At 43.4% G+C, this 27266-nt stretch overlaps 1 protein-coding gene across 2 annotated transcripts in view; it reads left to right on the forward strand.

Annotated features, from left to right (window-relative positions):
* SLC27A2 (solute carrier family 27 member 2) overlaps positions 1–26034 on the forward strand; it is a 50373-nt gene extending 24339 nt beyond the window's left edge. For both annotated transcript variants that reach the window (XM_036272694.1, XM_036272703.1), the window contains 6 exons: positions 4087–4281; positions 16663–16753; positions 17792–17990; positions 19613–19710; positions 24195–24325; positions 25858–26034. In XM_036272694.1, coding sequence (XP_036128587.1) covers positions 4087–4281; positions 16663–16753; positions 17792–17990; positions 19613–19710; positions 24195–24325; positions 25858–26034 — 891 coding nt within the window. The remainder of the gene's footprint in view (positions 1–4086; positions 4282–16662; positions 16754–17791; positions 17991–19612; positions 19711–24194; positions 24326–25857) is intronic.
* The last annotated feature ends 1232 nt before the right edge of the window (positions 26035–27266 follow it).

Raw genomic sequence — 27266 nt, forward strand, 5'->3', positions numbered from 1 at the left:
ATGTTATGTAAAGCATGTAGCAAAGTACCTGATGCTTAGTAAATAATCAACAAATGGTAGCCATTATTATTATTGTTGTCAGTGCTTAGGAATGTATAGCTCATAGTGGGTGCTCCATACATGTTCGCTGAATGAGTCAAAGAAAATTCTGCCACACATATCCAAAGGAAGAAAAAAGAAAAGATATGCAAATTAGTCAGTCACCCTCTTCTAATGTTGAAAATGGGTCAGGTAGCAAAACTATTGACTTAAGTGGGTTTTTTATAGTATTATTGTTCAAGAGTCTCTGTATTTACCTGTCTTCCATTGTTCTCTTTGGGGCTTAGCTCTCAGAACACCTGTTTATAAGGAGAGGCTAGTTTTGTTCATGTCCTGCCTCTTAAAGTTGTCCAGTCACTCAGTGTTCCAATTGTTTACTGGAACAAGACACCTCCAAAGCTGAGTGTTTCTCTGCTCCAATTAGGAATTGAAACTACAGGAAGGGGTCTCAGTGAGGCTTTGCATGCCTGCTGAGAGTGTGACCCACCGGGGAAAAAGGAGGAAAAGGGAACCAGAAGAGAGTTCCAAGGACCACACATAGCAGGCATGACATTAGGAAGAGGAAGTAATATAGACCAGACCTCTGGACACAGCTTACCTCCTGGTATTATCTGCCATCCCTCCAAAGTCAGGGAACTGGGAGAGGGCTTAATTCTCATCCAGCACAATAGGAAAGCAATAAATAACATCTAAAATGGATTAATCAAAAGATAGCTGTGTAAGCATTTAATGTAGAAATAAGAGGATGAGAAACAGCTGTCAGAGTTAACGGCGTCTGCCTCTGGGTGGTAAGTTGGGGCCAAAGATGAGGACAGAGAGTGCGATGAACAGCTTCTTTCTTTCAAAAGCCTTTCAGTATTATTCCATCCTTAAACTGAGTCACTCTGTTTTGTTTTGTTTTTAATATGGAAAAGAGCACCCTCTGAAGTCACGTAGACTGGGGTTGGAATCTTGGAACAACTCTGTTGCTATCCGGGTGATTTGGGCAGACTGTTTTCCTCTCAGGCATTGGTTACGAAGCAGATACTGTACTACCAGGCACGTTTTGATAGGGTTCTTTAGAAACGTAGGTAAGACAGTACAGGGCAAAAGCCTGACACGTGGTAAAGCCTTCAGCGAAAGTTTTCTGCTTCCTCTAATTACCTGGTGCCCTACATTCCTCTCTGGACACCCTGACCTCTCACCCTCATCAGTCAGTCCGTCCCAGGGAGGATTTAAGTCCCCCAGGTGTGTTCACACGTTGCAGCTCCGTCTACTGCGGAACAGCTTTGATCCCTATTAAAGAAAACTGAGCCCAGTGACTCCTGACTTGAAATGCAGCTAGTTCTTTTGAGGGGTGGCTTTGTTGACGGGGAAACACCATTTCTCCTCTAGGAAAGGAAAAGGAGTCACAGCCGGCGCTGCCAGCTGGTTCTCTTAGGTGAGAACCAGCCATCTCAGGCGGCTCCAGGGTCTCACGGTTTGTGTCCACAAATATTTCCAGCCTAGAGCCTTAATCCTTTCTGCTAATGTAATAAGATCCCTCTGTTTATGATGAAAACCGAGCCCATGGTATTGTGACTATGACCGGCTACCTGCCACCCGCAGGTGACAGCTGCACCTGTGAACCTGCCCACTTCCGCACGCCCAGGCCCCTGCAGCCGCCCGCGCCCTCCGCCCTGCCCTTGTGCTGATGTCCCACCTCCTAATGGTGGAACAGGGAAGCGAGGGTTTCCTGGTGGAGGCTATTTCTTCTTTCACTGAAGGACTGCACCGTATGCAAAGCACAGGCCCAGGTGCTGTGGATGATACAGAAATATATTTGGCCTCAAAAGTGTTTTTGACCCAGGGGAGGAGATGGATGTTCACCACCCACTAGACAAGGAAATGAACTAAGAGGGTGGTTGTGGGCTGCATATGGAGTACGTAAGGTCTTGAGCTGACACGTTGGGATACTACATGGGAGCTTCCAAAACACAGGCCTGGGAGCAGGTGAGCCTCAGGTCAGGTGATTATTTTTAAACAAAAAGTATTCTTCAAGTGTTGGTGATGTTTTATTCCTGGAGTGGGAGTGAGGGACAGCAGTGGTGGGTGTGAGGGTGGTCTCTGAAAAGCTGACACTTCTTACTGAAAACAGTGACTGGACAGACAGGGTGACAATCCATGATCCCAGTGGAGACACTTGAGAGTGAAAGGGTGTAACAAGCACACCAGGACAACAGGCACAAGCGAAGACAGGCCTTGGCAAACCAGGCAAGGGGTCTCCCTACTTACAGGCACTCAGTCATCATAACAGGGAATGGATTCAGTGACCTTGGGACTAGGGCTCATGCAGGTTCAAAGGCTTTCCTGGTAATTCTCCACCGCTCCGCCGTTAGATTGTAAATGCCTTTGAGGCCAAATATACTCCTGTGTCCTCCGCAGTACCTGGCGTGGTTCTCCAGGCACTTCCTCCTCGGGAAGGTTGCCCGAGGGACCCAGTTTTTCCCAGAGACCAGGATCTGTCCAGCTCCCTGGTTAGGATTCCTGAAAGGGTTTTGCCACCTGAGTTTTGACCAAGAAGCTACTTAAAAATTGAGTGCATGTAAGCCGCTCCCCTGGTTCCTCGGCGCCTCCTGCGTGGAGACGGGTTGAGGTTTGTTTTGGTTTGGTGTGTAAGGGCCTTATCAGCGCCTCTCTCCGCCAGCAGTTCTTTTCAAAGAGGAACTCTTACTCCTACTTCACAGTGATTTCACAGAGTAGGAAGTCATATCTACGCCTTAAAGCATTTGCTCTTGTAAGCAAAATGCGGTTCAATCAAAGAAATTAAAATTTGATGTTTGAGGAGAGCCCTAGTTACTTAGCACTTTTACCCTGTTCCATTGGGTTTTCTGTTAGAGAAGAAGTCATAGAGTTACAAAATATGCAAGTTAAAATTATACCTGTAATTTATTCACCTGCCTCTCCCACCAGGCTGGGAGCTCCTTTAGAACATCAGTTCCTTTATTAATATAAATCATGTGCCCTGGCCAGTTTGGCTCAGTGGTAGAGTGTCAGCCCTCAGACCAATGAGTCTTGGGTTCGATTCCAGTCAAGGGCATGTACCTTGGTTGCAGTTCGTCCCTGGCCCTAGTCGGGTCATGCAGGAGGCAACCAGTTGATGTGTCCCTCTCACATTGATGTTTCTCTCTCTCTCTCTTTCTCTCACTCTCTCCTTCCCACTCTATCTGATGATAAATAGAAAAATATCCTCAGGTGAGGATTTAAAATAATAATAATAATTATTATATATATATATATATAATCATTAAAATTACCATAGGTTTAGACATATTTGCAGGGGCCTCTTAAAAGATATGGTTGAGTGGAATACCCTCCACTGTTAACCCCTGTCTTGCCACACGCTCTCCTTTAGTTCTCACACTCAAAACAGCTTTTCCTTTGTGATTTTTATTTGTAGCAAAGCATACGCCTCCCAGGCCACTGAGGCAACTGGGAGCCAGTTTCCTCCTACTCTTCCCCTTCCCATCCCTCGGGGACAGTGTCATTGTCTTGGTGATCAAGATTCTCCCCCCAGGCCACTCAGACCTAACATCATTGCTCTCTAATAGCCTGTGGAAATGATTCTTTCTCCTTGGACTGTATTCTCAGTTTTCTTCTTCCTTGCCGAGTGAACATCGTTGCTGCAGATTGTTTTAGTCTCTGACAGATCTTTGCCATGCGGCCCCTCCTTTCTGGCAATTCACTGGGGTTCACCAGCCCCGGAAAGAAAACAATACATTGTTCCAGCTTCAGGTTGGATATAGATTAAATGTTGGCATCACTTAGTTCTGTCAGATTGTCTCAGGTTGCCTCTTAAAAATCAAAAATGGGAAAATCCCAGTCTTTTGGTTATGAAATTAGAGGGTTATTTATTAGATCCCACTGCGTGTTTTGGGGCAAAAGGGGAATAATGTACACGGGTGACCGAAAAGGTGGGCACTAAAGTGATTTCGTCACCAACATAATTATGTGGAAACAAAGGCAGTCATCAATATGTAAGTACCGCCTCCAGAGATGTTTCAGTGTGGCCTCCTCCTCCTCCCACAGAAACCAAGTGATCGTGACCACAAAGTAAGAGTGGCACTGGGAAACGGCTTGCGAGGAGATGTGTGGAGAGAATTCGTCAAGAGATTTGGGGACATTCACATTTATGAGTTCTATGCCTCCACGGAAGGCAATGTCGGCTTTATGAATTATACGAGGAAAATTGGTGCTGTTGGAAGAGTAAACTACCTACACAGGGTAAGTATATTGAGAAATGAGAGTGTGTGTAGCTGGTTTTCAGGATCCAGAGATTTCTTAGAACATCTGTCATGCTGATGTTATTATCAGAATTTCATGAAGCATCAGGGCTGTGGTCCATCTATATCACCAGGAGAGGTTTTGCTCAGTCTCTATAACTAGGACCTCAATAAGATAGGGTGCTCTAATTTTAAAATCTTAACTTCTGTGAATAACAACCCATTATACCTTTGCCATCTGCAAGTTAGGTAAAGTATTGCTGATGTCATTTTTACTTGTATATGATAACACACCTGAATGTGACCAGTTCCGTACATTTACCATACTCTGTGAAATGGTGAAACGTGGTATTTACTTTTTTATTTCTTTGTTTTTTTCCTTTCTTTTCTTTTTTTTTTTTTAATTTTATTTTTGTTATAGATGTTTCTCCTTTTTTGCCCTATTGACACCCTCTTCCCCTCCTCCCCCGCCCCATCCCCGACTTTGTTGTCCATGTCCATTGGTTATACATACATGCATATAAGTTCTGTGGTTTATCTCTTCCCACCCCCCACCACCCCCTCTTCTGAGGGTTGTCAGTCTGTACCCTACTTCTGTGTTTCTGGGCCTACCCTATTCCTCAGACTGTTATATTCATTATATTCCGTATATAAGTGAGATCATGTGGTATTTGTCTTTTTCTGCTTGGTTTGTTTCACGTAGGATAATACTTTCCAGGTCCTTCCATGTCGTTTCAAAGGATAAGAGATTTTACTTTCTTACCGCTGCATAGTACTCCATTGTGTATATGTTCCACTGCTTTTTTATCCATTCATCTGCTGATGGACACTTGGGCTATTTCCAGATCTTAGCAATTGTAAATAGTGCTGCTATGAACATGGGGGTACATATATTCTTTCTGATTGGTGTTTCAGGCTTCTTAGGGTATATTCCTAAAAGTGGGATCACTGGGTCAAATGGAAGTTCAATTTTTAATTTTTTGAGGTGACACCATATTGTTTTCCATAGTGGCTGCACCAGTCTGTATTCCCACCAGCAGTGCACTAAAGTCCCCTTTTCTCCACACCCTCGCCAACACTTAATGATTTGTTGATGGCGGCCATTCTGACAGATGTGAGGTGATACCTCATTGTTGTTTTAATTTGCATCTCTCTGATGATTAGTGATGTTGAGCATTTCTTCATATGTCTCTTGGCCATTTGTATGTCCTGTTTGGAGAGGTGTCTATTTAGTTCCTCTGCCCATTTTTTCACTTTCTTTTTTCTTTTTTTTAATCTTTATTGTTGAATGTAGAATGTATTAGAGACGTTCCACATTTTTCCCCCATTCACCCCCTCCTCCCAGCTCCCGCCCCCCTCCCGCCTTTCCGCCTTTTCCCACACTATTGTCTGTGTCCATTGGTTATGTATATAAGTTCTTTGGTTTATTTCTTCCCATCCCCCAACCCCTTTCCCTTTGAGGTTTGTCAGTCTAGCAATGAATTTGTATTTCTTAATCCCTTCACCTTTTTCACCCATTCCCTTAACCCCCCCTCCCATCTGGCAACCAACAAAATGTTCTCTGTATCTATGAGAATGTTTCTGTACTGCCTGTTCATTTTGTTTGTAGATTCCATTGTTGATAGATATGTATTCATTGCCATTTTGTTTGTTCATATATGTTATCTTTTTCTTCAAAAAGACCCTTCAACATTTCATATAATAACAGTTTGGTGGTGATGAACTCCTTTAACTTTTTCTTGTCTGGGAAAGTCTTTATATGGCCATCGATTCTAAATGACAGCTTTGCAGGATAGAGTAATCTTGGTTGTAGACTCTTGCTTTTCATCACACTGAATATTTCTTGCCACTCCCTTCTGGCCTGCAAAGTTTCTTTTGAGAAATCAGCTGACAGCCTTATGGGAACTCCCTTATAGGTACCTAGCTGCCTTTCTCTTGCTGCTTTTAAGATTCTCTCTTTGTCTTGAACCTTTTGCATTTTGATGATGATTATGTCTTGGTGTGGGCCTCTTGGGGTTCATCTTGTTTGGGACTCTCTGTGCTTCCTGGACTTGTATGTCTGTTTCCTTCACCAAGTTAGGGAAGTTTTCTGCCATTATTGTTTCAAACAGGTTTTTGATTTGTTCTCGCTCTTCTCCTTCTGGCACCCCCAAGATGCGAATGTTGGCATGCTTGAAGTTGTCCCAGAGGCTCCTTACACTATCCTCATTTTCTGGATTCTTTTTTCTTCTTGCTGTTCTGATTGGGCGCTTTTGGCTTCCTTATATTCCAAATCGATGGTTTGCTTCTTGGATTTACATGCTCTACTATTGAATCTGTGTAAATTATTCTTTATTTCAGTTAATGCCTCCTTCAATTCTGACTGCATCCATAATTTCTGACTTTTTTTTTTTTTTTTTTTTTTTTAATGCTCTTGAGGACCTCACTAAGTTCATTGAGCATCCTTATAGGCAGTATTTTGAACTCAGCATCTGTTAGGTTGCTTATCTCCATTTCGCTTAGTTCTTTTCTTGGGGTTTTGATCTGTTTTTTCATTTGGGACCTGTTTCTTTGTCTCCTCATTTTGGCTGCCTCCCTGTGTTTGTTTCTGTGTATTACTTAACAAGAGGTATGGGGCTAGCTGAGACCAGATGCTGCTCGTTTGAAAGAATTTAGGAAAAACCTGAAGCAGGATCCAAGACCAGCCAATCCTATGGTTAAGCAAGTGGCAACAGCTTGGGTGGGCCTGAAAGTTGGGTGGGGCAGGGCGGGGCCTCAGGGAGTCAGCAGGGCAGGGCTAACAGTGTGAGCCAGGTTGCTGGAGTCCCAGATATGGAGACTGTCTGCCGCCCCAGGGAAGGGCTCACCAAAGGAACAAAGGCCTCTGACAGCACGTTTGTCCCGGAGAAAGCCCCCTCTCCAGCCCTCGCTCCAGTGCCAAACAGCTCAGTTCTTCCCTGTATGTCTCTGGTGCCCCTTGCGCTGCCTCCCCTCCAAGCTTAGAGGGAGAGGGTCCGACAAGTCCGTGCGCGGGCCCTTTAAGGAGCTGCCTGGGGCTCCAGCCGCTTCAGCTTCCCTGAGGCTCAGTTCCCGCTGGTTTTTCCAGCCAGAAATTATGGGGATTCTCTTCCTGACACTGGAACCCTGAGCAGGGCACCTGGTGTAGGACGGGGACCCCTCAGTCCTCAGGAAGGACCTTTCCAGCCGAGGTGTCCTCCTGCTTTTTATCTGCCACACATGGGTGTGGGACCAGCCCATCTCACCACCGGCCCTCGCGCCTCCGCCCCTCCTACCAGTCTTGATGTGGCTGCTGCTTTAATTCCGTAATTGTAGGACTTCCATTTAGCTTGATTACGGGCAGTTTTGAATGATGGTTGTTCTGTAGTTTAGTTGTAACTTTGATGTGGTTGTGGGAGGACACGATACCGCGTTTACCTATGCCGCCATCTTGACCGGAAGTCCCTCTGCCCATTTTTTAATTGGGTTCTTTGTCTTCCTTTTGTTGAGATGTATGAGCACTCTATATATTTTGGAAATTAACCTCTTATCTGATGTATCATTGGCAATGATGTTCTCCCATACAGTGGGTTGCCTTTCCATTTTGATGGTTGTTCCTTTTGCTGTGCAGAAGCTTTTTGTTTTATGTAGTCCCATGTGTTCATTTTTACCTTTGTTTCTGTTGCCTTAGGTGATTTATTAGTGAAAATTTTGCTGCATATGATGTCTGAAATTTTGTTGCCTACATTTTCTTCTAGAATATTTATGGATTCACAGGTCACATTTAAGTCTTTTATCCATTTTGAGTTTATTCTTGTGTATGGTGTAAGTTGATGGTCTAGTTTCATTTTTTTGCATGTAGCTGTCCAATTTTCCCAACACCATTTATTAGAGGCTGTCTTTACTCCACTGTATGCTCTTGCCACCTTTGTCAAATATTAATTGAGCATATTGCCTTGGGTCCATTTCTGGGTTCTCTATTCTGTTCCACTGGTCTATATGCCTGTTCTTGTGCCAGTACCAGGCTGTTTTGATTACAGTCACTTTGTAGTATAACCTGATATCTGGTATTGTGATCCCACCTACTTTGTCCTTCTTTTTCAAAATTGCTGTGGCTATTCGAGGTCTTTTTTGGTTCCATATGAACTTTTGAAGTATTTGTTCTTGTTCTATGAAATATGTTGGTATTTTGATGGGGATTGCGTTGAATCTATAGACTGCTTTGGGTAATATGGACATTTTAATGATGTTAATTCTTCCAATCCATGAACAAGGTATGTGCTTCCACTTTTTTATATCTTCCTCTATTCCTTTTTTTCAATGTCCTGTAGTTTTCTGCAAGTAGGTCCTTTACTTCTTTGGTTAAGTTTATTTGTAGGTATCTTAATTTTTTTGCCATGATGGTAAATGGGATTGTTTTTTCAGTTTCTCTTTCTGTGAGTTCATCATTGGTGTATAATAATGCTGTCAATTTCTTGACGTTAATTTTGTATCCTGCTACTTTGCCAAATTCATTTATTAAGTCTAGTAGATTTTTTATGGAGTCTTTAGGCTTTTCTATGTATAATAGCATGTCATCTGCAAATAATGACAGTTTCACTTCCTCCTTTCTAATTTGGATCCCTTTTATTTTTTCTTCCTGTCTGATTGCTGTGGCTAAGACTTCCAGTACTATGTTAAATAAGAGTGGTAAAAGTGGGCATCCCTGTCTTGTTCCTGTTCATAAGGGAAATGTTTTTAGTTTCTGCCAATTGAGTATGATGTTGGCTGTAGGTATTTCATATATGGCCTTTATTATGTCGAGATATGATTCTTCTATTCCCACATTGCTGAGTGTTTTTATCAGAAATGGATACTGGATTTTGTCAAATGCTTTTTCAGCGTCTATTGATATGATCATGTGGTTTTTATTCTTCATTTTGTTTATGTGGTGTATCACATTTATTGATTTGCGAATATTGTGCCAGCCTTGCATCCCTGGGATAAATCAAACTTGGTCATGGTGAATAATTTTTTTTATGTATTGCTATTTCAATTTGCTAATATTTTGTTCAGGATTTTGGCATCTATGTTCATCAGGGATATTGGCCTGTAGCTTTCTTTCTTTGTAGTGTCTTTTTCTGGTTTTGGAACTAGAATTATGCTGGCCTCATAAAACGAGTTTGGAAGTATTCCTTCTTCTTAAATTTTTTGAAATAGGTTGAGGAGAATGGGTGTTGGTTCTTTTTTGAATGTTCGGTAAAACTCCTCCATCTGGGGAGTTTTGAAGCCATCTGGGCCTGGGCTTTGGTTTGGTGGGAGAGTCTTGATTACATCTTCAATTTCCTTAGTTGTTATTGGTCTGTTCAAGTTTTCTATCTCTTCCCAGTCCAGTTTTGGGAGACCGTGTGTTTCTAGAAATTTGTCCATTTCACTTAGATTGTCGAATTTGTTGCCATATAATTGTTCATAGTAGCTGTTAACAATCTTTTGTATTTCTGTGGTGTCAGTTGTTACTTTTCCTCTTTCATTTCTGATTTCGTGCATTTGGGTTCTCTCTCTTTGTTTCTTGGTGAGTCTAGCTAAGGGTCCATCAATCTTGTTTATCTTTTCAAAAAACCAGCTCTTTGTTTCATTGATCCTTTGAATTGTTCTTTTGGTCTCTATGTCATTTATTTCTGCTCTGATCTTCACTATTTCCTTCCTTCTACTTGCTGTGGGTTTTTCATTTTGTTTGCTTTCTAATTCTTTAAGTTGGGAGGTTAGACAGTCAATTAGAAATTTTTCTTGTTTCTTGAGGTAGGCCTGTAGTGCTATGAACTTCCCTCTCAGAAGGAAGCTTTTGCTGCTCCCATAGATTTTGTGTTGTTGTGTGTTCATTTTCATTGGTTTCCAGAAAGTTTTTAATTTCTTCCTTGATGTCCTCGGTAACCCATTCATTCTTTAATAGCATGCTATTTAGCCTTCCTATGTTCAAATGTCTTTGCATGTTGTTGCAATTGATTTCTATTCATGCCATTGTGATCTGAGAAGATGCTTGATATGATTTCAATCTTCTTGAACTTGTAGAGATTTAGTTTGTGTCCTATTATGTTGTCTCTCTTTGAGAATGTCCCATGTGCACTTGAGAAGAATGTGAACTCTGTAGTTTTGTGGTGTAATTCTCTGTAGATATTATTAAATCTATTTGGTCTAGTGCTTCATTTAGAGTCTCTGTTTCCTTGCTAAGTTTTTGTCTAGAGGATCTATCCAGTGGTGTCAACAGGGTGTTGAAGTCCCCTGCTATGATTATATTGCTGTCGATTTCTCCTTGGAAGTCCTCCAGAAGATTTTTAATATATTTTGGTGCTCCTATATTAGGTGCATATATGTTTATCAAGGTTATATCTTCCTGTTGGATAGATCCTTTCAATATTATGTAATGGACTTCTTTGTCTCTAGTTATGGTCTTCATTTTGAAGTCTATTTTATCAGATATGAGTATTGCTACCCCAGCTTTTTTTTGCTTTCCATTTGCTTGAAAATTTTTTTTCCATCCCTTCACTTTCAACCTATGTGAGTCTTTGTTGTGAGGTGGGTCTCTTGTAAATAACATATAAATGAGTCATGCTTTCTTATCCAATCAGCTACTCTGTGTTTTTATCAGAGCATTCAGTCCATTTACATTTAAGGTGATTATTGATATGTATTTATTTATTGCCATTTTTGTCTAGTTGGGTTATATTTTTCTTCCTATTTCTTCTACTAATTATAGCAGTGCTGGTTTGGTGCTAATGTATTCCCTTAGCCTTTTTTTGTCTGGGAAGCTCTTTATTTGACCTTTTATTTTGAATGACAGCATTGCTGGGTAGAGTAGTCTTGGATTCAGATCCTTGTTTTTCATGACCTTGATTACTTCATGCCATTTCCTTCTGGCCTGTAGTGTTTCTTGTGAGAAGTCAGCTGAGAGCCTTATGGGCTTTCTTTTGTAGGTAACCTGTTGCTTATCTCTTGCTGCTTTTAGGATTCTCTCTTTGTCTTTAATTTTTGGCATTTTAATTATTATGTGACTTGGTGTGGGCCTGTTTGGGTTCTTCTTACTTGGGGCTCTCTGTGCTTCTTGAACTTGAATGCCTTCTTCCTTCACAAAATTAGGGAAGTTTTCTGTCACTATTTCTTTGAATATATTCTCTGTCCCTTGCTCATTTTCTTCTTCGGGGATTCCTATAATGCGAATATTATTACGTTTCCAGTTGTCCCACAGTTCTCTTAAGCTGTCTTCCTGTTTTTTAATCATTTTTTCCTTTTGGTTTTCTGATTGGTTGATTTTTTCTACCCTGTCTTCTAATTCGCTGATCCAGTCCTCAGCTTCCTCTACTCTGCTCTTTAGACCTTCCAATGCCTTCTTTATTTCTGATATGTCACTCTTGATCTCTTCTTGGTGGTTTTTAATTTCCAATTGGTTTATTTTCAGCATCTCTATGTCCTTACTCATGCTGTTGAGCTTCCTCAAGATCATGGCTCTGAATTCTAGCTCTGTTAACTTGCCTAACTGCTCCACATTAATCTCATCTTCAGTGGAGGTCTCTTGTTCTTTCATTTGGCTTTTGTTTCTGTGTTTCACCATTTGGGCTATCACAGTGGGCTTTGGGGCCTACCAAGTTTTCCCTGTGGGTATTGGTGTTCTGCTGTTTGTGGCACCCTCTACTGGATTTGGATGAGCGAGGGAGGACCCACGTTAAACACCACTGTCAAGTCTTACTTTCCTGGTTAGAGTTGCTAGCCTAGGAATGGTACTGTTATCCTCTAGCTTTTTGCCTGGAGGCTAGCAGTCCAGGTTACTTGAAGAGTTTTGGGTTGTCAGTTGATTGAAAAACTCCCTCAGTTGCTCAGCATAAGGGGATTTCTCCAGGGTGGGGCAGATGCTGGTTGTTAGTGAGCCTCAATTTGTATTTCAGTGGCCCACAGGGTGGGGTTGGATCTCTGAGGGAGGGGCTGCTGCCTCTCCCCAGAGCCCTGGGAAGAAGCAATATGGCCACTGTCCTGTGTGGCTGCAACTCAGCAAAAGCTCTGAGAGCCCTCCAAATCCCAAGTGTCCCCACACAGTTCCAGTCCAGTCTGCCCTCCCTCTGCCGGAGCCCAAGGTGAGTGGCTGTGGCTATTTTAGCCTCTGTCCCCGCTCTGTGCTGTGAAGATGCTTGGGAGTTTAGCGCCAGGCCACTGCTCACATCTAAGGCCACTGCGGTGCTGCCAACCGTGGGTTCCCATCCCCCGTTTCACGCAATCCTACCAGGATCAAGTCAATGTTCCTGGTTATATGGTCCTCCCAAGCTGCTTTTCTGTTGCTTTTTCCTGTCGATTTGTCTGTGTTTTAGTTGTAATTCCAATTTGGTCCTGGGAGGCGGTCTCTGTAGCTTCCATTCACTCTGCCGCTATTTTGGAATTGATGTGGTATTTCCTTTTCATTGTGCTGTCGGTTACAACCATCTGGGGAACTTTTTACACATACATGTGCAGGACCTCACCCCTCAGCTTTGGGTGCAGGTGTCTGGAGGTGGGGCCCAGGCATAAGTATTTTTTTAAAGCTCTGCAGCCAGGGTTAAGATTTGTAAAGATTTGGCCCTGGCCGGTTTGGTTCAGCGGTCAGAGCGTCGGCCTGCGGTCCAGAGAGACTCAGGTTTGGTTCCCGCTAAGGGTGTGTACCTCAGTTGCAGTTTGTCCCCGGCCCTGGTTGGTCATGCAGGTGGCAGCCACTCGATGTGTCCCTTTCACATCGATATTTCTCTCTCTCTTCCTCTCTCTCCCTCCCACTCTATCTGAATAAAAAATGGAAAAATGTCCTCGGGTGAGGATTATAAAAAAATACACAAAAAAAGATTTGTAAAGATTTGTGTTTTCCTAATAACTGCATTACAAAATGTATTTCATCTTTTTAGTTGAGATGTAATTAACATAAAACATTATATTCGTTTCAGGTGTAAAACATAATGACTCAATATTTGTAAATATTGTGAAATGGTCACCAAAATTAATCTAGTTAACATCCAACACCTCACATAATTACCATGTTTTCTTGTGATAAGAATTTTTAAGATCTACTCTCTTAGCAACTTTCAAATATGCAATACACTATTGTTAACTATAGTCTCCATGCTGTGCATTACATACCCAGGACTTATTTATTTTATAACTGGAAGTTTCTACCTTTTAAACACTTTCACCCATTTTTACCCACTCTTCACTCCCCACCTCTGGCAACCACCAATCTGTTCCATAAACCTTTGAGTTCTTTTTTGTTTTTTAGACTCCACATACAAGTGATATCGTGGTATTTGTCATGCCCTAACTTATTTCATTTGGCATAATACCCTCAAGATCCACCTATGTTGTCACAAATGTCCAGATCTTCATTTGAGGGGTGAATAATATTCCACTGTATATATACACCATGCTTTCTCTAACCCCTCATCCGTCAACGGACACCTAAGTTGTTTGCATGTTTCGCTATTGTAAATAACGCTGCAGTGAACATGGGCGTGCGCACATCTTTTCACATTAGTGTTTTCATTTCCTTTGCATAAATATCCAGAAGTTGACTTGCTGGGTTATAGGCAGTTCTATTTTTTGTTTTTTGAGGCACTGTGTTTCCCACAGTGGCTGCACCAGTCTGCGGTCCCACCAGCAGTGCACAGGGTTCCCTTTCTCCACATCGTCTCCAGCACTTGTTACTTCTTGTCTTTTTGATAGTAGCCATTCAAACAGATGTGAGATGCTATCTCATTGTGGTTTCCATTTGCATTTCTCTTACACAGTAATTAATGATGCTGAATATCTTTGCATGTACCTGTTGGCCCTCTGTATGTCTTCTTTGGAAAATGTCTGTTTAGATTGTCTATTTTTTAATTGAATTGTTTGTTTCTTTGCTATTGAGCTGTATGAGTTCTTTATTTTGGATATTAATACACAATTCTTATATCTGATTACGTATCAAATATATGATTGATATTTCCTACTTTTAAGCCAGCTCACATAGCAGTCTCTTTTACTGACTGGGATCTCCAACAATCTCTTTGCCTTTTTTGTGCTCAAGCAGTCAGTCAGCCAGATGACCACCTATTCTTCAAAATTTCAGGAATATTCAGCAAATGCTGAGCCTCCACTGGCTTGAACAGTCACTGCCATCTTTATGCCTCTGGTAACCCATCCTCTTGGCCACAAAACAGCCACCCCAGCCCTCCCAAGCAACCTGTGTCCCCAGGGACTGACCAGCAGAGTACAGCAGACAGAGATCCATATGCAGCAGAGATCGGACTCTAGAAATCAAATGCCAGCACATTCACAAACTGGCTGAATGACCCAGGGCAAATCACTTTATGTTCCTTACACCTCAATCGCATCATCTGGAAAACAGTTTAAAAAGAGAAAATATAGAGCCCAGAGTCCGGCCCAAACTCAGTGTTGATAAAGGAAAAGTGTTGTTGAAAGGATTCAATTAAATAATTTATGGAAAAGCCATTAGAGGATATAGCCCAAATACCTGTCATATATTGACCTTGAGTAATTGTTAGCTGTAACGATTATTTTCATTCCATTCCTTATATTCTGGCCTGGTCTCTAGGCATTCCTGAGTCCAAGGAAGCTCCCTGACAATGACAGCCAAATCTACACTGCACTGTCCTCCACACCTGTGCCATCCCATACAATAGCCACAAGCCAGGCATGGCTATTTAAATTCAAATTGCATGCCCTGGCCAGTTTGGTTCAGCAGTTAGAACGTCAGCCCGTGGACCAATGAGTCGCGGGTTCGATTCCCGTCAAGGGCATGTACCGAGGTTGCAGTTTGTCCCTGGCCCTGGTCTGGTTGTGTGGGAGGCAACCAGTCGATGTATCTCTCTGTCTGGCTCTCTCTCTCTCTCTCCCTCCTTCCCACTCTATCTGATGATAAAGAGAAAAGTATCCTCAGGTGAGGAATAAAAAAAGAAAACAATAAATTAATTAATTAATTAATTAATTAATTAATTAATTTAAATTGTATAAATAAATTTTTAATGTAGTTCTTCATTTGCCCTAGCCACGTTTCACGTGCTCAGTAGCCACGCTTTATGATTGCCGTGTGGAGCAGTACAGATATGGAATATTTCCATCGTCACAGGAGATGCTACTGGGCAGTGCCCCTAGAGACTGGGACTCGATTTCCTGCTCCCCCTGGGAGAGGGTCTGTCTTCACTAGTTCTGGTCCCAGCTGTACGAGCGAGCGCAAACCTTGCAGACCAGGCTAACTGCAGTCCAGAACAAGAGAGGGCACATGGCCGAGTTGAGGCACGGTGCCAGCTCCATGTTGTCATGATGAGTTGCAAGGAAACTTTTGTTCCAAACCAAACCTGAGGCCCTTAGAAGTTGGTGCTGTGTGTTACTAGTTCTTTGTACCCCCTCCATTGATTGCCATGTTTTATTGTCTAGTTTAAACACTCTTTATTTTAGAACTAGAAAGGGAGGGGGAGGGAGATGGTCCTTCAGCTGATGTGGAAAGAGGCGTTAGTGACCACCCCAATTGTTTTTTCACATCCTTGCAAATAAAGAACATCTACATCTGTTGACCATGAATGCCACTTGGTTTTTAGTGGCTATCTGCTACTGTCAATGCACATAATTGGTTAATTTATTATATAGACTCGAATTTAAATTTGAAAGGAACACAGTAATCATGGCTGATAATTACATTGAAATACTGTCCTAGTTGTACCTGTGCCCTTACTGAATTATATAATTTCCATTTTCATGCCATTGAATTATAATACCTATGAAATATGATGGAGTTTTAATCGTTTTCTAGCCATGGGCATGAAGTAATTATACCATTGAACCTAAGCTATATTGGAGAGCATGTCCCTGGAAATGCAAAACCTGTAACAGTGTCATAATAAGGTTATGCAAGCTTTTAAAAACCCACTTGTGATATGTCCACCAAAAAAACATGTATGAGAATGTTCATAACAGCTTTATTTTTAATAGTCCAAAACTGGAAACAACCAAAATGCCCATTAATAGGAGAACAGATAAATAAATTGTTGCACATTCAAACAAGGAAAACTCCGTGGCAGTAAATCGTAAACCACTGGAACAAACACCACCGTGGGTGGATGACTGTCACACACAGAATGCTGAGTGAGAAAGCAGACACAAAGCTATTTATTGGGAGTTTAAGACTACTTGATGGTGACAACAGTCAGAATAGAGGTTAACTTGACAGAATGGGGCAGGAGGAAACTTTATAAGGTAATGAAAATGTTTACTATCTTGATCTGGGTGGTAAGTACATGGGTGAACACATATATAAAATTCACCAAGCTGTACACTGAAGATAGGTGTTCTTTATATACTTTATGCATGCTATACCACAGTAAAAGTGAAAATGTGTACTCAAACTGATCTATTTTAATTTTGCTAGAAAGTCATATCTTATGAGCTGATTAAATATGATGTGGAGAAAGATGAACCTGTCCGAGATGGAAATGGATATTGCATCAAAGTGCCCAAAGGTATGGTGGATTTTTGTTTAATTAACCTGTCATTTTCTTTTTTTTAAATTTTTATTTATTGATTTTTAGAGAGAGAGAGATATCAACTTGTTGTTCCACTTATTTATGCATTCATTTGTTGATTCTTGCATGTGTCCTGACCAGGGATTGAACCCACAATCTTGGCATATGGGGACGATGCTCTAACCAATGAGCTATCTGGCCAGGACTTAACCTGTCATTTTCTTACCTTGACCAAGAGATTGTTAAGAACTAACATACAATTTTAAAAATGAATACCTGGTAAAAATTTATCAGAGTGGAGAAAAAAATATTTATTTTTGTTTGCTCAGAAATAGTTACAGAAACTCCAAAAGATACTAATTTAACCACTACGTGTAACACAATTATAGTTTGAAACCTCGCTTAACAACTTCTTGATTGTGAGGTAAGCATTTTGTGGAAAGCATATATAATTATGGTTGTAAAATAATAGTTTTAGGGAGTCTTTACCTGTAAGCTTCAACTACTATTCATTTGTTTAATTATGTATGTAAATTATTATTCACTAAAAGGTTAGCATTTCAGAAATTACAAATGAGCCCTGGCCAGTTTGGCTCAGCAGTTAGAGCGTCAGCCCACAGACCAAAGAGTCCCAAGTCCGGTTCCCACTAAGATCACGTACCTCGGCTGCAGTTTGTCTCTGGCCCCAGTTGGTGTCGTGTGGGTGGCAACCACTCGATGTGTCTCTCTCACATCAGTGTTTCTCTCTCTCTCTCCCTCCCGCTCTATCTGAAAATAAATGCAAAAATGTCCTCGCGTAAGGATAAAATAATAATAATAATAATAATAAAAGTTACAAATGAGTGGCCGTGTGGCATAATGTGCTGTGTGTGCATAGTGTGTGTGTGTGTACATACGATGTATATGAATATACAGGTACACATGCAGCTAGCTTGCTGCTAATGAGTTGCATGGCATCAGTTTTAAGAGAAGGTTAATAATAAAATGTGCCTACTGCTAGCACATAAAATAACAATTTACTTTCTTCTGTTTTAGGTGAAGTTGGACTCCTGGTTTGCAAAATCACACAGCTTACACCATTTAGTGGCTATGCTGGAGGAAAGACTCAGACAGAGAAGAAAAAACTGAGAGATGTCTTTAAGAAAGGAGACATTTATTTCAACAGTGGAGATCTCTTAATGATTGACCACGAAGATTTCATCTACTTCCACGACAGAGTTGGAGACACATTCCGGTTGGTTTCTCTGAATGGTTGAGAAACATGCACAATTTGGCTTACTCCTAAATAGGAATCACGTTCTGCTTTGGTTATGGTACTCCCTTTTCTTCTGTCTCTCCGGTGTGTCAATTCCACCTCCTGTGTTCCTAGAGAAAAAGGAGCAAAATACACGAGGGGTTCCCGGACAATGCACAGTTAGCTTGGCTGAGCAACACCAGAGGAGAGTAAGGTGGAAAACCTGTGTCTAAATAGCTTAGTCCGTCCAGTTCCTCTGTTATTATGGTCACTCTCAGGACAGCCAGGGCTTTTCACAGTTTTCAGTGATTTGGCTTTTTTTTTCAGATAAAATCAGATGCAAATTAACATGGAGCTGATTTAATTGCGGGTTAAGGGGTTCTGAGCCCCACCTGCTCCCCTTTTTCCCAGTGTCCATTCCCAACCAGGTGGTTTCCCACAGAACCCCCAGGTCAGCACAACAGTTTGAAAGTCATGGTTTTAGACCATGGAACTAATTCCCAACAACAGCACAATCCTTCAGCCTCATATCACCTTTGTTTAGTTAGCTTCCTTCCTTCATGAACTTCCTGAGGCCAGACCCCAGCTCCCAACACAGTGCCTGACACACATAGTTACTTTTTTGCATGGCTTGGCGAGGAAGGGATGGAAGTTGTCTGGCTGTTGCAGAGTGTGATATGAACGAGGAGAGTGGAGCTCCCAGGCTCACCTGCGCCCCGACCCTCTGCGTTAGCAAGGCAGGTAAACTTTCTTGACCTCAGTTTCTTCAACCATGAAATGAGGGTCCCCATAATCCTCAGGGTTCCTTCCACCAGTAATATTCTCTGACTCAGGATCCCTGTCATGATGCTGTGCCACCTTCAAGTTACTGAAAAGATACTCCTGGGAGATCTAAATGTAGATCTAAATGTAAAACATGAATAACTTTGTGAAGTGAGAAATAGCACGTGGTTGGCCACTAACATTATAGTCTCTCTGCAAATAAAGTATAATATTTTGTTCTTATTAAAAGCTTTATCTTGCCCAGCTGGTGTGGCTCAGTGGTTGAGCATCTACCCAGGCACCAAGAGGTCACCGGTTCAGTTCCCATTGGGGGGCATGCAGGAGGCAGCCAATCAATGTTCTCTCTTATTTGTCTCTATCTCTCTCTCTCCCTCTCCCTTCTTCTTTCTCTAAAATAGAATTTTTTAAAAAAATGTTTTTAAGTTTTCTCATTCCCATGAGACCCTGACTTACAAGTATGAAATTTTACTAAACAGAAGTTTACTAATTGAGTTAAATATCACCCAAAGTTAGTGAATGAGGAAAGGGACAGACCCAAATACAGCAAAAAGTCATTGAGGGTTTATTTTTTATTTCCAGTGCCTTTCGTAGAACAAGTCTGTATTTTAATATTAGCACATCATTCTGTGTATTGTGTGTCATGTGGCTGGGCTGAAATTCCACATTTTATTATTTAGGTGTATACCTTAATCTTTTGTCCCTCGAGGGAGCTTGGAGGCCAAGGTGAGATACAGAGTGCGGCCACCCCACAGAGGCCTGGAGGGACCCACCTGCTGCCTGTCGTTGCCTCCTGAGCCAGAGACCACCAGTGACTCTCCTCACCTTGCCTTTTCTTCCAGGTGGAAAGGGGAAAACGTGGCCACCACTGAAGTCTCTGACATTCTAGGACTGGTTGATTTTGTCCAAGAAGTGAATGTTTATGGAGTGCCTGTACCAGGTATGTACAAGATAGTGTAAATCTATTCCTAACTCCATGCTATACTGCGGATCATTTTAACCCGAGGGCAAGGTATGCCATTGCGCTCTCCTGCGGACTGGAGAATCACTCTTTCAGCCACTTGGGAGTAAGGGGCTTGTGTCTGGTCTGTGTTCCTTTTTTTTTTTTTTTTTTTTTTTTTTTTTTTTTTTTATCCTCACCCGAGGACATTTTTCCATTTTTTTGCACAGATAGAGTGGGAGGGAGAGAGAGGAAGAGAGAGAGAGAGAAACATCGATGTGAAAGGGACACATCGAGTGGCTGCCACTCCCACGACCAACCAGGGCCGGGGACAAACTGCAACCGAGATACATGCCCTTAGCGGGAACCGAACCCGGGTCTCTCCGGACCGCAGGCCAATGCTCTAACCGCTGAGCCAAACTGGTCAGGGCTGGTCTGTGTTCCTTTATAAATCAGCCAAGGCAGTACATCCAAACCTGGCCTTCCTCTGTGGTTCAGCTGCCCAGCTGGGCTCTCCGGTAAGCCAAGTCTCTCCGGGACGCAAGGTCCCAGGCTGCATTTTGTTCTCCTCAAGAAAAGATACCTCTTGGCGGGATAGCTAGGAAATGATACACAAGACACAAATAAGAGCAAGTGCAGTTGTTAAGAGAAAAAACTGGGAAGGAGCTGATTTTGTCCAGACTCTTCTTTTTTTATTTTCTTTATTGATTTGAGAGAGAGAGAACAGGAAAGGGAGAGAGAGAGAGAAACATCAATAAGAGAGAACATCGACTGGCTGTGTCCTGCATGCCCCCTACTGGGGATCGGGCCCACAACCCGGGCCTGTGCCCTGACCGGGAATTGAACCGGCAACCTCTTGGTGCATGGGTCAACACTCAACCACTGAGTCACACCAGCCGGGCCAGACTCTTCTTTTAAAGCCCACCTGACCCAGCCCACCTGACCGAGTTTCAGAGTCATGACACAGGATGGTGTCGCCAAGCCTTCTGCAGATCTGCTGGCAGCGTGGGGGTACCCAGGTCTGATTAGGGGTCCTGCCTTCGATACCTGCCAGCTGTCTGACTTCAGGAAAGTCACTGAAAGTGGGGATAACACCAGTCCTGTAGTTAAGATGGTCAAGAGAACAAATTCATTTCAGTTACATAAACAGTAAAGATATATTTACCAGATATGTACATGAGCATTGTCATGAGAAGAAATCATTTCAATTATAGATGTCAGGGAGGATTAAACCTCCAAATCACTGTCCAAATATAAGATGCCAGGGATATTAGTGTTCCCCCAGAACTCAGTATTTGGGATTCCCACCTATATTCAGAAGGGACATCCCAAAATCCCGTTTCCCTGACCTGTGATGGTTTCACATGACCTTGAGCTGTTCTTTATTTCTTCAAGGATATTCAGGACTTGCTCTCACCTGTTCCTCTCAACCCTGTGGCAGTGACACGGTGGAAGCGTAGCCACAGCTGGGGCGCGGGGTGGGAGGGTGGGAGAGCGTCTCGTGGGGGACCAGAGGCTGAGCGTGCACAGGCAGGGCTGCCAGCCGCCGCACCACTCTGGGCTCCCACACCCCACCTGGGAGGCTGCACACACTTTGAACTGCTGAATTTTAAGATGGTAACAACACAAAAGAATGTGTAGGAGAAGGCGAGAGAATCTGGGAACTGGGCGGAAGGACCTAACCCAGTGCCCTTCAAAGCGAGACCCCTGAACCAGCAGCACCATCCTTCTCACCTGGGAGCTTGTTGAAACCGCGATTTCTCACCCTGGCCAGTTTGGTTCAGCAGTTAGAGCATCGGCCCATGGACCCAAGGATTGTGGGTTCGATTCCCAATCAAGGGCATGTGCCCGGGTTGCAAGTTTGATCCCTGTCCCCAGTCGAGGTCATGCAGGAGACAACCAACTGATGTGTCTTTCTCACATCCATGTCTCTCTCTCTCTCTCCTTCCACTCTCTCTAAATATCAATGGAAAAAAGATCCTCAAGTGAGGATTAACCAAAAAAAAGCAGTTTCTCAGGCCCACCCCAGACCTACTGATTCTGACTTTCTAGGGTGGGGCCCAGGGAGCTGTGTTTAACAAGCCCTTTACGTGATTCTTTATTTTTTAATATGTTTTTATTGATTTTAAAGAGAGAGGAAGGGGGAAAGAGAGAGCATCTATGTGAGGGAGAAACAATGATTGGCTGCTTCTTGCACGCCCCCTACTGGGGATCCGGCCCACAACCTGGGCATATGTCCTGACTGAAAATCAAACTGGCGACCTCTTGGTGCATGGGTCAACGCTCAGCCACTGAGCCACACCAGCCAAATTGTTTTACACAATTTAAAAACACACACACACACTAAAGTCTTAAAAAGCACCGAGGCCTAGTGGTTCCAAAAACCTAGCCAATCCTCAGAATCATCTGGGAAACCTTTAAAAGCCCGTATCTGATGGATCAGACCCTCTTGGGTTTGGGAGTCAGAATCTTGTTCTTCTTCTTTTTTTTTTTTCATCCCCAAGTAACTAATGACCAGAAAGGTGTGGGAGCCACTGATATGGAAAAAAGACAAGGAAGCTAGCAGTTTTCAGATGGCTGGAGACAGTCCGTTAAAACAAGGAGCCAGAGGATTCCTGCGGCTCCATCATGCAGAATGGAAACCAGCAGGTTGAAACGACCAGGGGGCACATTGCAGCTGAGAAGTCTCCTGTAACCAGAGGAGCCAGCAACAGAATGGACCATCTCCCGAGGCGGAGACTGTCCCACCAACTGGAGTGTGTAGAGAGGCAGGATGTCCCCCTGGGATCTGTGAGAATTCTTACAGCAGCGAGAAATTAGAGGTGAACTCGAGATTAGAGACTCTGAGGTCTCTCCCAACTTTCAGGTGATCTTCACGGGGCCTTCACAGATGACAGTTTTGAGCCAGGTTTGGGCTTAGAATGGAGTTAAATTCTAGGTGTCATACCAGAACTGTCCATCTACTCTCTAGAACTTTTCTTAGCCAGAGAACTTTCCGCAGCAATGAAAGTGTTCCGTGTCCGCACTGTCCAATATGGCATCCAGTAGCCACCAGGTGACTGCCGAGCAGCCGGAATGTAGCAAGTGCAACTGAGGAACTGAATTTTTCATTGCTATTGTAATTAATTTTCATAGCCACGGGTGACCGGTGGCAACCATATTAGGCAGTGAAGTTCCGGAGAAGCCCAGGCCGGAACTGCTGCAGGCGGGACCCTTCCCCTGGATCTGAACTCGCCCAACACCAGCCTCTCGGAGTCAAGGCGGAGGCCTGAGACCCAGCAGAGCCAGCAGCAGGGAGTTAGTCCACGCTGAAGCTGTCTGTTGCATCAGCTTCTGTCTTAATTTTAAAAGAAAATTACTGGAGACATTTGAGATGCCCAAGATAAGGGCCTTGCACAGAGCTACCAGGGACCCCTGGAGAAAGAGGGTCCAGTGCCCTGCCTCTCTCAGATGAAAGGTGAATAAATTGAGGGTGTGTTCCCTTTCTGTTCCTTTTTCCTCTTGTTTCCTGTGTCTTCTAGAGCTGTAGGTAAACACACAATCACCATGGGAGAAATTGCGAACGCTGGGGCCCAGGTGACAAAGGGCCGCTCCTTCTCGCGCTCTGATTACAGCTAAGTAGTTCAGGGAAATGGACCTGGGCTCCCACTAGGTCTCCTGGATCAGGTAGAAGGTAGATTAGTACCTAATTACCACTGTCCTCACAAGAAAACAATGGTAATTGTTCTGAACACGGCTCCACTGCCCTGCCCGGCAGGGAGGAAATAGTTATTAGGATCTGTTTTCTCTGGGGACGAAAGGGCGGGAGGGGACAGAACAGCTCACCCTTGCACCTTGCCTTCCCCTCCTGTCCTGCAGCTTCTCCGAACTGCAGAAAGGCAAAGCTGTTAGGAGCCTTGGTTACATATCGGAGTCTCCAAGACGGTGTTCCGTGCCTGGAAGTGCAGCTAAAGAACAACCTGAGCTCCGTTATTCTTGAGTGGAGCCAGGACTTTTCACTGGAGGGGAAAATAATTTCTTTAGCCACCAGTTTGGCCTGTTTCCCACTCAAGTGTGTTCCTGTAGGCCGCCAAGGATGGCGCTTGCAAACACAGGATCTAGGGCCAGACTGCCTCTGCTCAGTAACTGCTGTGTGAACTTAACCAAGTCTCTCAATGCCCTCAAGCCTCAGCTTCTTCATCTGCAAAATGGAGATAACGTCTGAAACTCTTCATAAGGTTGTTACATGGGTTAAATGAGATAGTCCCTAAAACCTGGTGTATAATAAAGATTCAATCAATGTATAGCGCTAGTCAATCAGTAGTATAGTAGTAGTAGTAGTATTTTCACTTTAGAATAACTTCGACATATATTTGAAATAAAAATTCCAACTATCAAAAAAGAAATGTATGTCATGTTGTCTCGGTCCACTGTTATTTGAAACAGGTAATAAGTATAAATAAAATAGCTACAACACATCTAATATTTTTTCACCTTATTTCTAGGTCATGAGGGTCGAATTGGCATGGCCTCGATCAAGATGAAGAAAGACCATGAATTTGATGGGAAGAAACTCTTCAAGCACGTTGCGGATTACCTGCCTGGTTATGCAAGGCCCCGGTTTCTAAGGATACAGGTGAGACCTCTGCTATCAAGTTCAATATCCTCTCTCATGGAGACCCCTGTCTCTTAGGCAACATCTCCCCTTCTACCATGGCGACCACATTGGCCAGATTTTCACTCCCCTTTCCAGGAAGTTCAACAAGGAAGCAAAAATATCAGAAAAATACAACTAGCAGAAACCCACCGGATCCCTTTCTCCCTAAAATTGACAGGCCAGTTCACTCAGCAACAGTATTAGCAAATACATCACAAAGTCTGTGTTTGGGGATGTGTGACAGAAATGCTCCAACCTTGTTTCTTGTTTCCACTTTTAAAGGATAGAAAACTCCACTGAAGTCCTACACCTTTCTACACTGTGAAATTCAGCTGGGCGCTATTAGCCAGCTGGAACGACCAAAGGTTTAGCTTTCACCACCAAAGGGATTTTTTTTTTTACTTTCTCAAACACTAACCTCTGTCCTGGCCGGTTTTGCTCAGCAGTTAGAGTGTCAGCCCACAGACCAAAGAGTCAGCCCACAGACCAAAGAGTCTCAGGTTCAATTCCAGTCAAGGGCACGTACCTCGGTTGCGGTTCATTCCCAGCTCTGGTCGGGGTCATGTGGCAGGCAACTGGTCAATGTGTCCCTCTCACATCGATGTTTCTCTCTCTCTCTCTCTCTCTCTCTCTCTCTCTCTCTTTCTCTCTCTCTCTCCCTCTCTCCCTCCCACTCTATCTGAAGATAAGTAGAAAAATGAGGATTCAAAAAAAATGAACCCCATGATTAGTTTAACACTCACTTTCAACTTTGAGCTCTACCATCCTGAGGGTTGAGAAGTGTTAGATTACCAGACATTGCTGTAAATATAGAATTGATGTTCATAAAGCACTGGTGTGTACTTTACAATAAGATCATGAAAATTCAAATATCCTCAGATCATTGCCTATTAATTGAAGAAAAACAGATCTTCAGTGTAACAAACGAGCTGGAAAAGTCGAGTTGTCTGTGTGTCAATGATCCCTAGCCCCACCCTACTCGTAACCGGGATATTCCAGTAATGAAGCTCACCCAGCAGCAGACGCTCTGTCACGGTTGGCAGCCCCTCACTCCCCTTTAAGGGAATGAGCCCTGGCTGAGTGGCTCAGTTGGTTGGCAAATCATCCCATACACAAAAAGGTTGTGGGTTCGATCCCCGGTTAGGGCACATACAGGAGGCAATCGATTGAAAATGTCTCTCTCACATGATTTTCTCTGTTTCTCTCTCTCTCTCTCTCTCTCTCTCTCTCTCTCTCTTTCGCTCTCTCACTCTCTTTCTCTTTCTCTCCCTTCCTCTCTCTCTAAAATTAATAAACATGTCCTTAGGTGAAAGGGGGTGGGGAGCTTCAAGGGGATGAAAATTACCTTCGCAGAGGGTCCCCTAGTGGAGCTTCGGAAAACAGGAAGTATCCATGTTGTACGAAAGAGCCAGAGGTGCCAGCCCACTGCCCCGCCTCCACCCCTTTCCCTGCACCCTTATCTGTTTGCAAAACACTGCAACGGTGTGGATTGTTTGGTGTGTTTTTTTCAGGACAACATCGAGATCACTGGAACTTTTAAACACCGAAAAGTGACCCTTGTGGAGGAGGGCTTTAACCTTGCAGTCATCAAAGATGCCTTGTATTTCTTGGATGACAAAGTAGAAATGTATGTGCCTTTGACTGAGGACATTTACAATGCCATAAATGCTGAAACTCTGAAACTCTGAAAATCCTCAGGATGATCATTCCTATTTCCAGAAAGAAAATGAATGGATCCAGCTTTAATTGACTGAAGATTGTGAGGTGCATTTTTTTATGCATACCAATAAGGGGAGACTTTTCTAAATTACACCTAAACTTTTGCAAGTGAAAAAATTTAGATAATTATTTTTCAGTGTTTGTATTTGCAAACTAACCTTGTTAGCAGGAGGGTGTTATTTTTTTTTTTTTAACATGTAATAAAATAGATGAACACCAGCATGTGAAATGGCACTTTCTTTCCTTCTTTTATTCTAAATGCAAACCCTGGGCCTGACAGTCTCATTGGTGACTTTTCACAGGTACCTCACTCACAACGATAATGGCATTCTGGGTAATAGATAGCACGGAGTTGGGAGGTGAAGGGGTGTGGGTCACCAAGGAACAACCCAGTGGAAATCCAGCTCCAGCGTAAGGCCAACTCTCCCCACCGAATAGCACCCCGGCCACTGTCTAAGACAGCGTCACCCAAAAGTTGAGAATGCCACCTATAGAATTCTTCAGGAAGACTAAGCTATGGCATCGGCGTTCTGTACATAAAAGGTGTCCAGCAGATATTTTTGAGTTACATCACAGTGTGCAAACTCAAGTGTCTTCGGGATCCACACTGGTAATGTGGATGAGAGAAGCAGGTCACAAATGAACGTGGCACACTTGAGGGCAGCCACTGCGCAGCTTCAGCTGGCTGGTCATTGCCACGTGGGAATACAGCTCAGGCACTTCTGGGATCTTCTGGTTATTCAGAAAACAGAAACCCAGGTAGATATGTGACCCTCCCAATTTTTAAAATATGAAGTCCCCTAAATTTTAAAACTTGTATACATCCCAAGTGAAATGTTTCTGTGGACCAGATAAGTCCCAGAACTCCAGTCGGCACCCCCCGTCCCATGTGCCCCTCGGACTTGAACAGGTTTCGCACCAAAGCCAGCGTCCTGCCAGAGAGCCTGTTCAGGGACCCGAGGCCCTCGACAATGGCGCAGGGAGGCCTGGGAGCCGAGCGCTCTTCAGGCGGGTCTCCTCCTCACACTCAGCTGCCTGTCTCCCTGAGTAGGCCTCCCTGACCTCCACGTGTCCACTGCACACAGATTGCAAGAGCAGGTCTTTGGTGGCGGCACTGAAGACAACATGGTCTTTACTAGAGCTTGTCCTCGGCCACGGGAACATCACGGTCACTGAGTCCACATCCAGGAAGTGTAATCCA

The sequence above is a fragment of the Molossus molossus genome, unplaced genomic scaffold (genome assembly GCF_014108415.1).
Source record: "Molossus molossus isolate mMolMol1 unplaced genomic scaffold, mMolMol1.p scaffold_m16_p_1, whole genome shotgun sequence".
In the NCBI taxonomy this organism is placed as follows: Eukaryota; Metazoa; Chordata; class Mammalia; order Chiroptera; family Molossidae; genus Molossus; species Molossus molossus.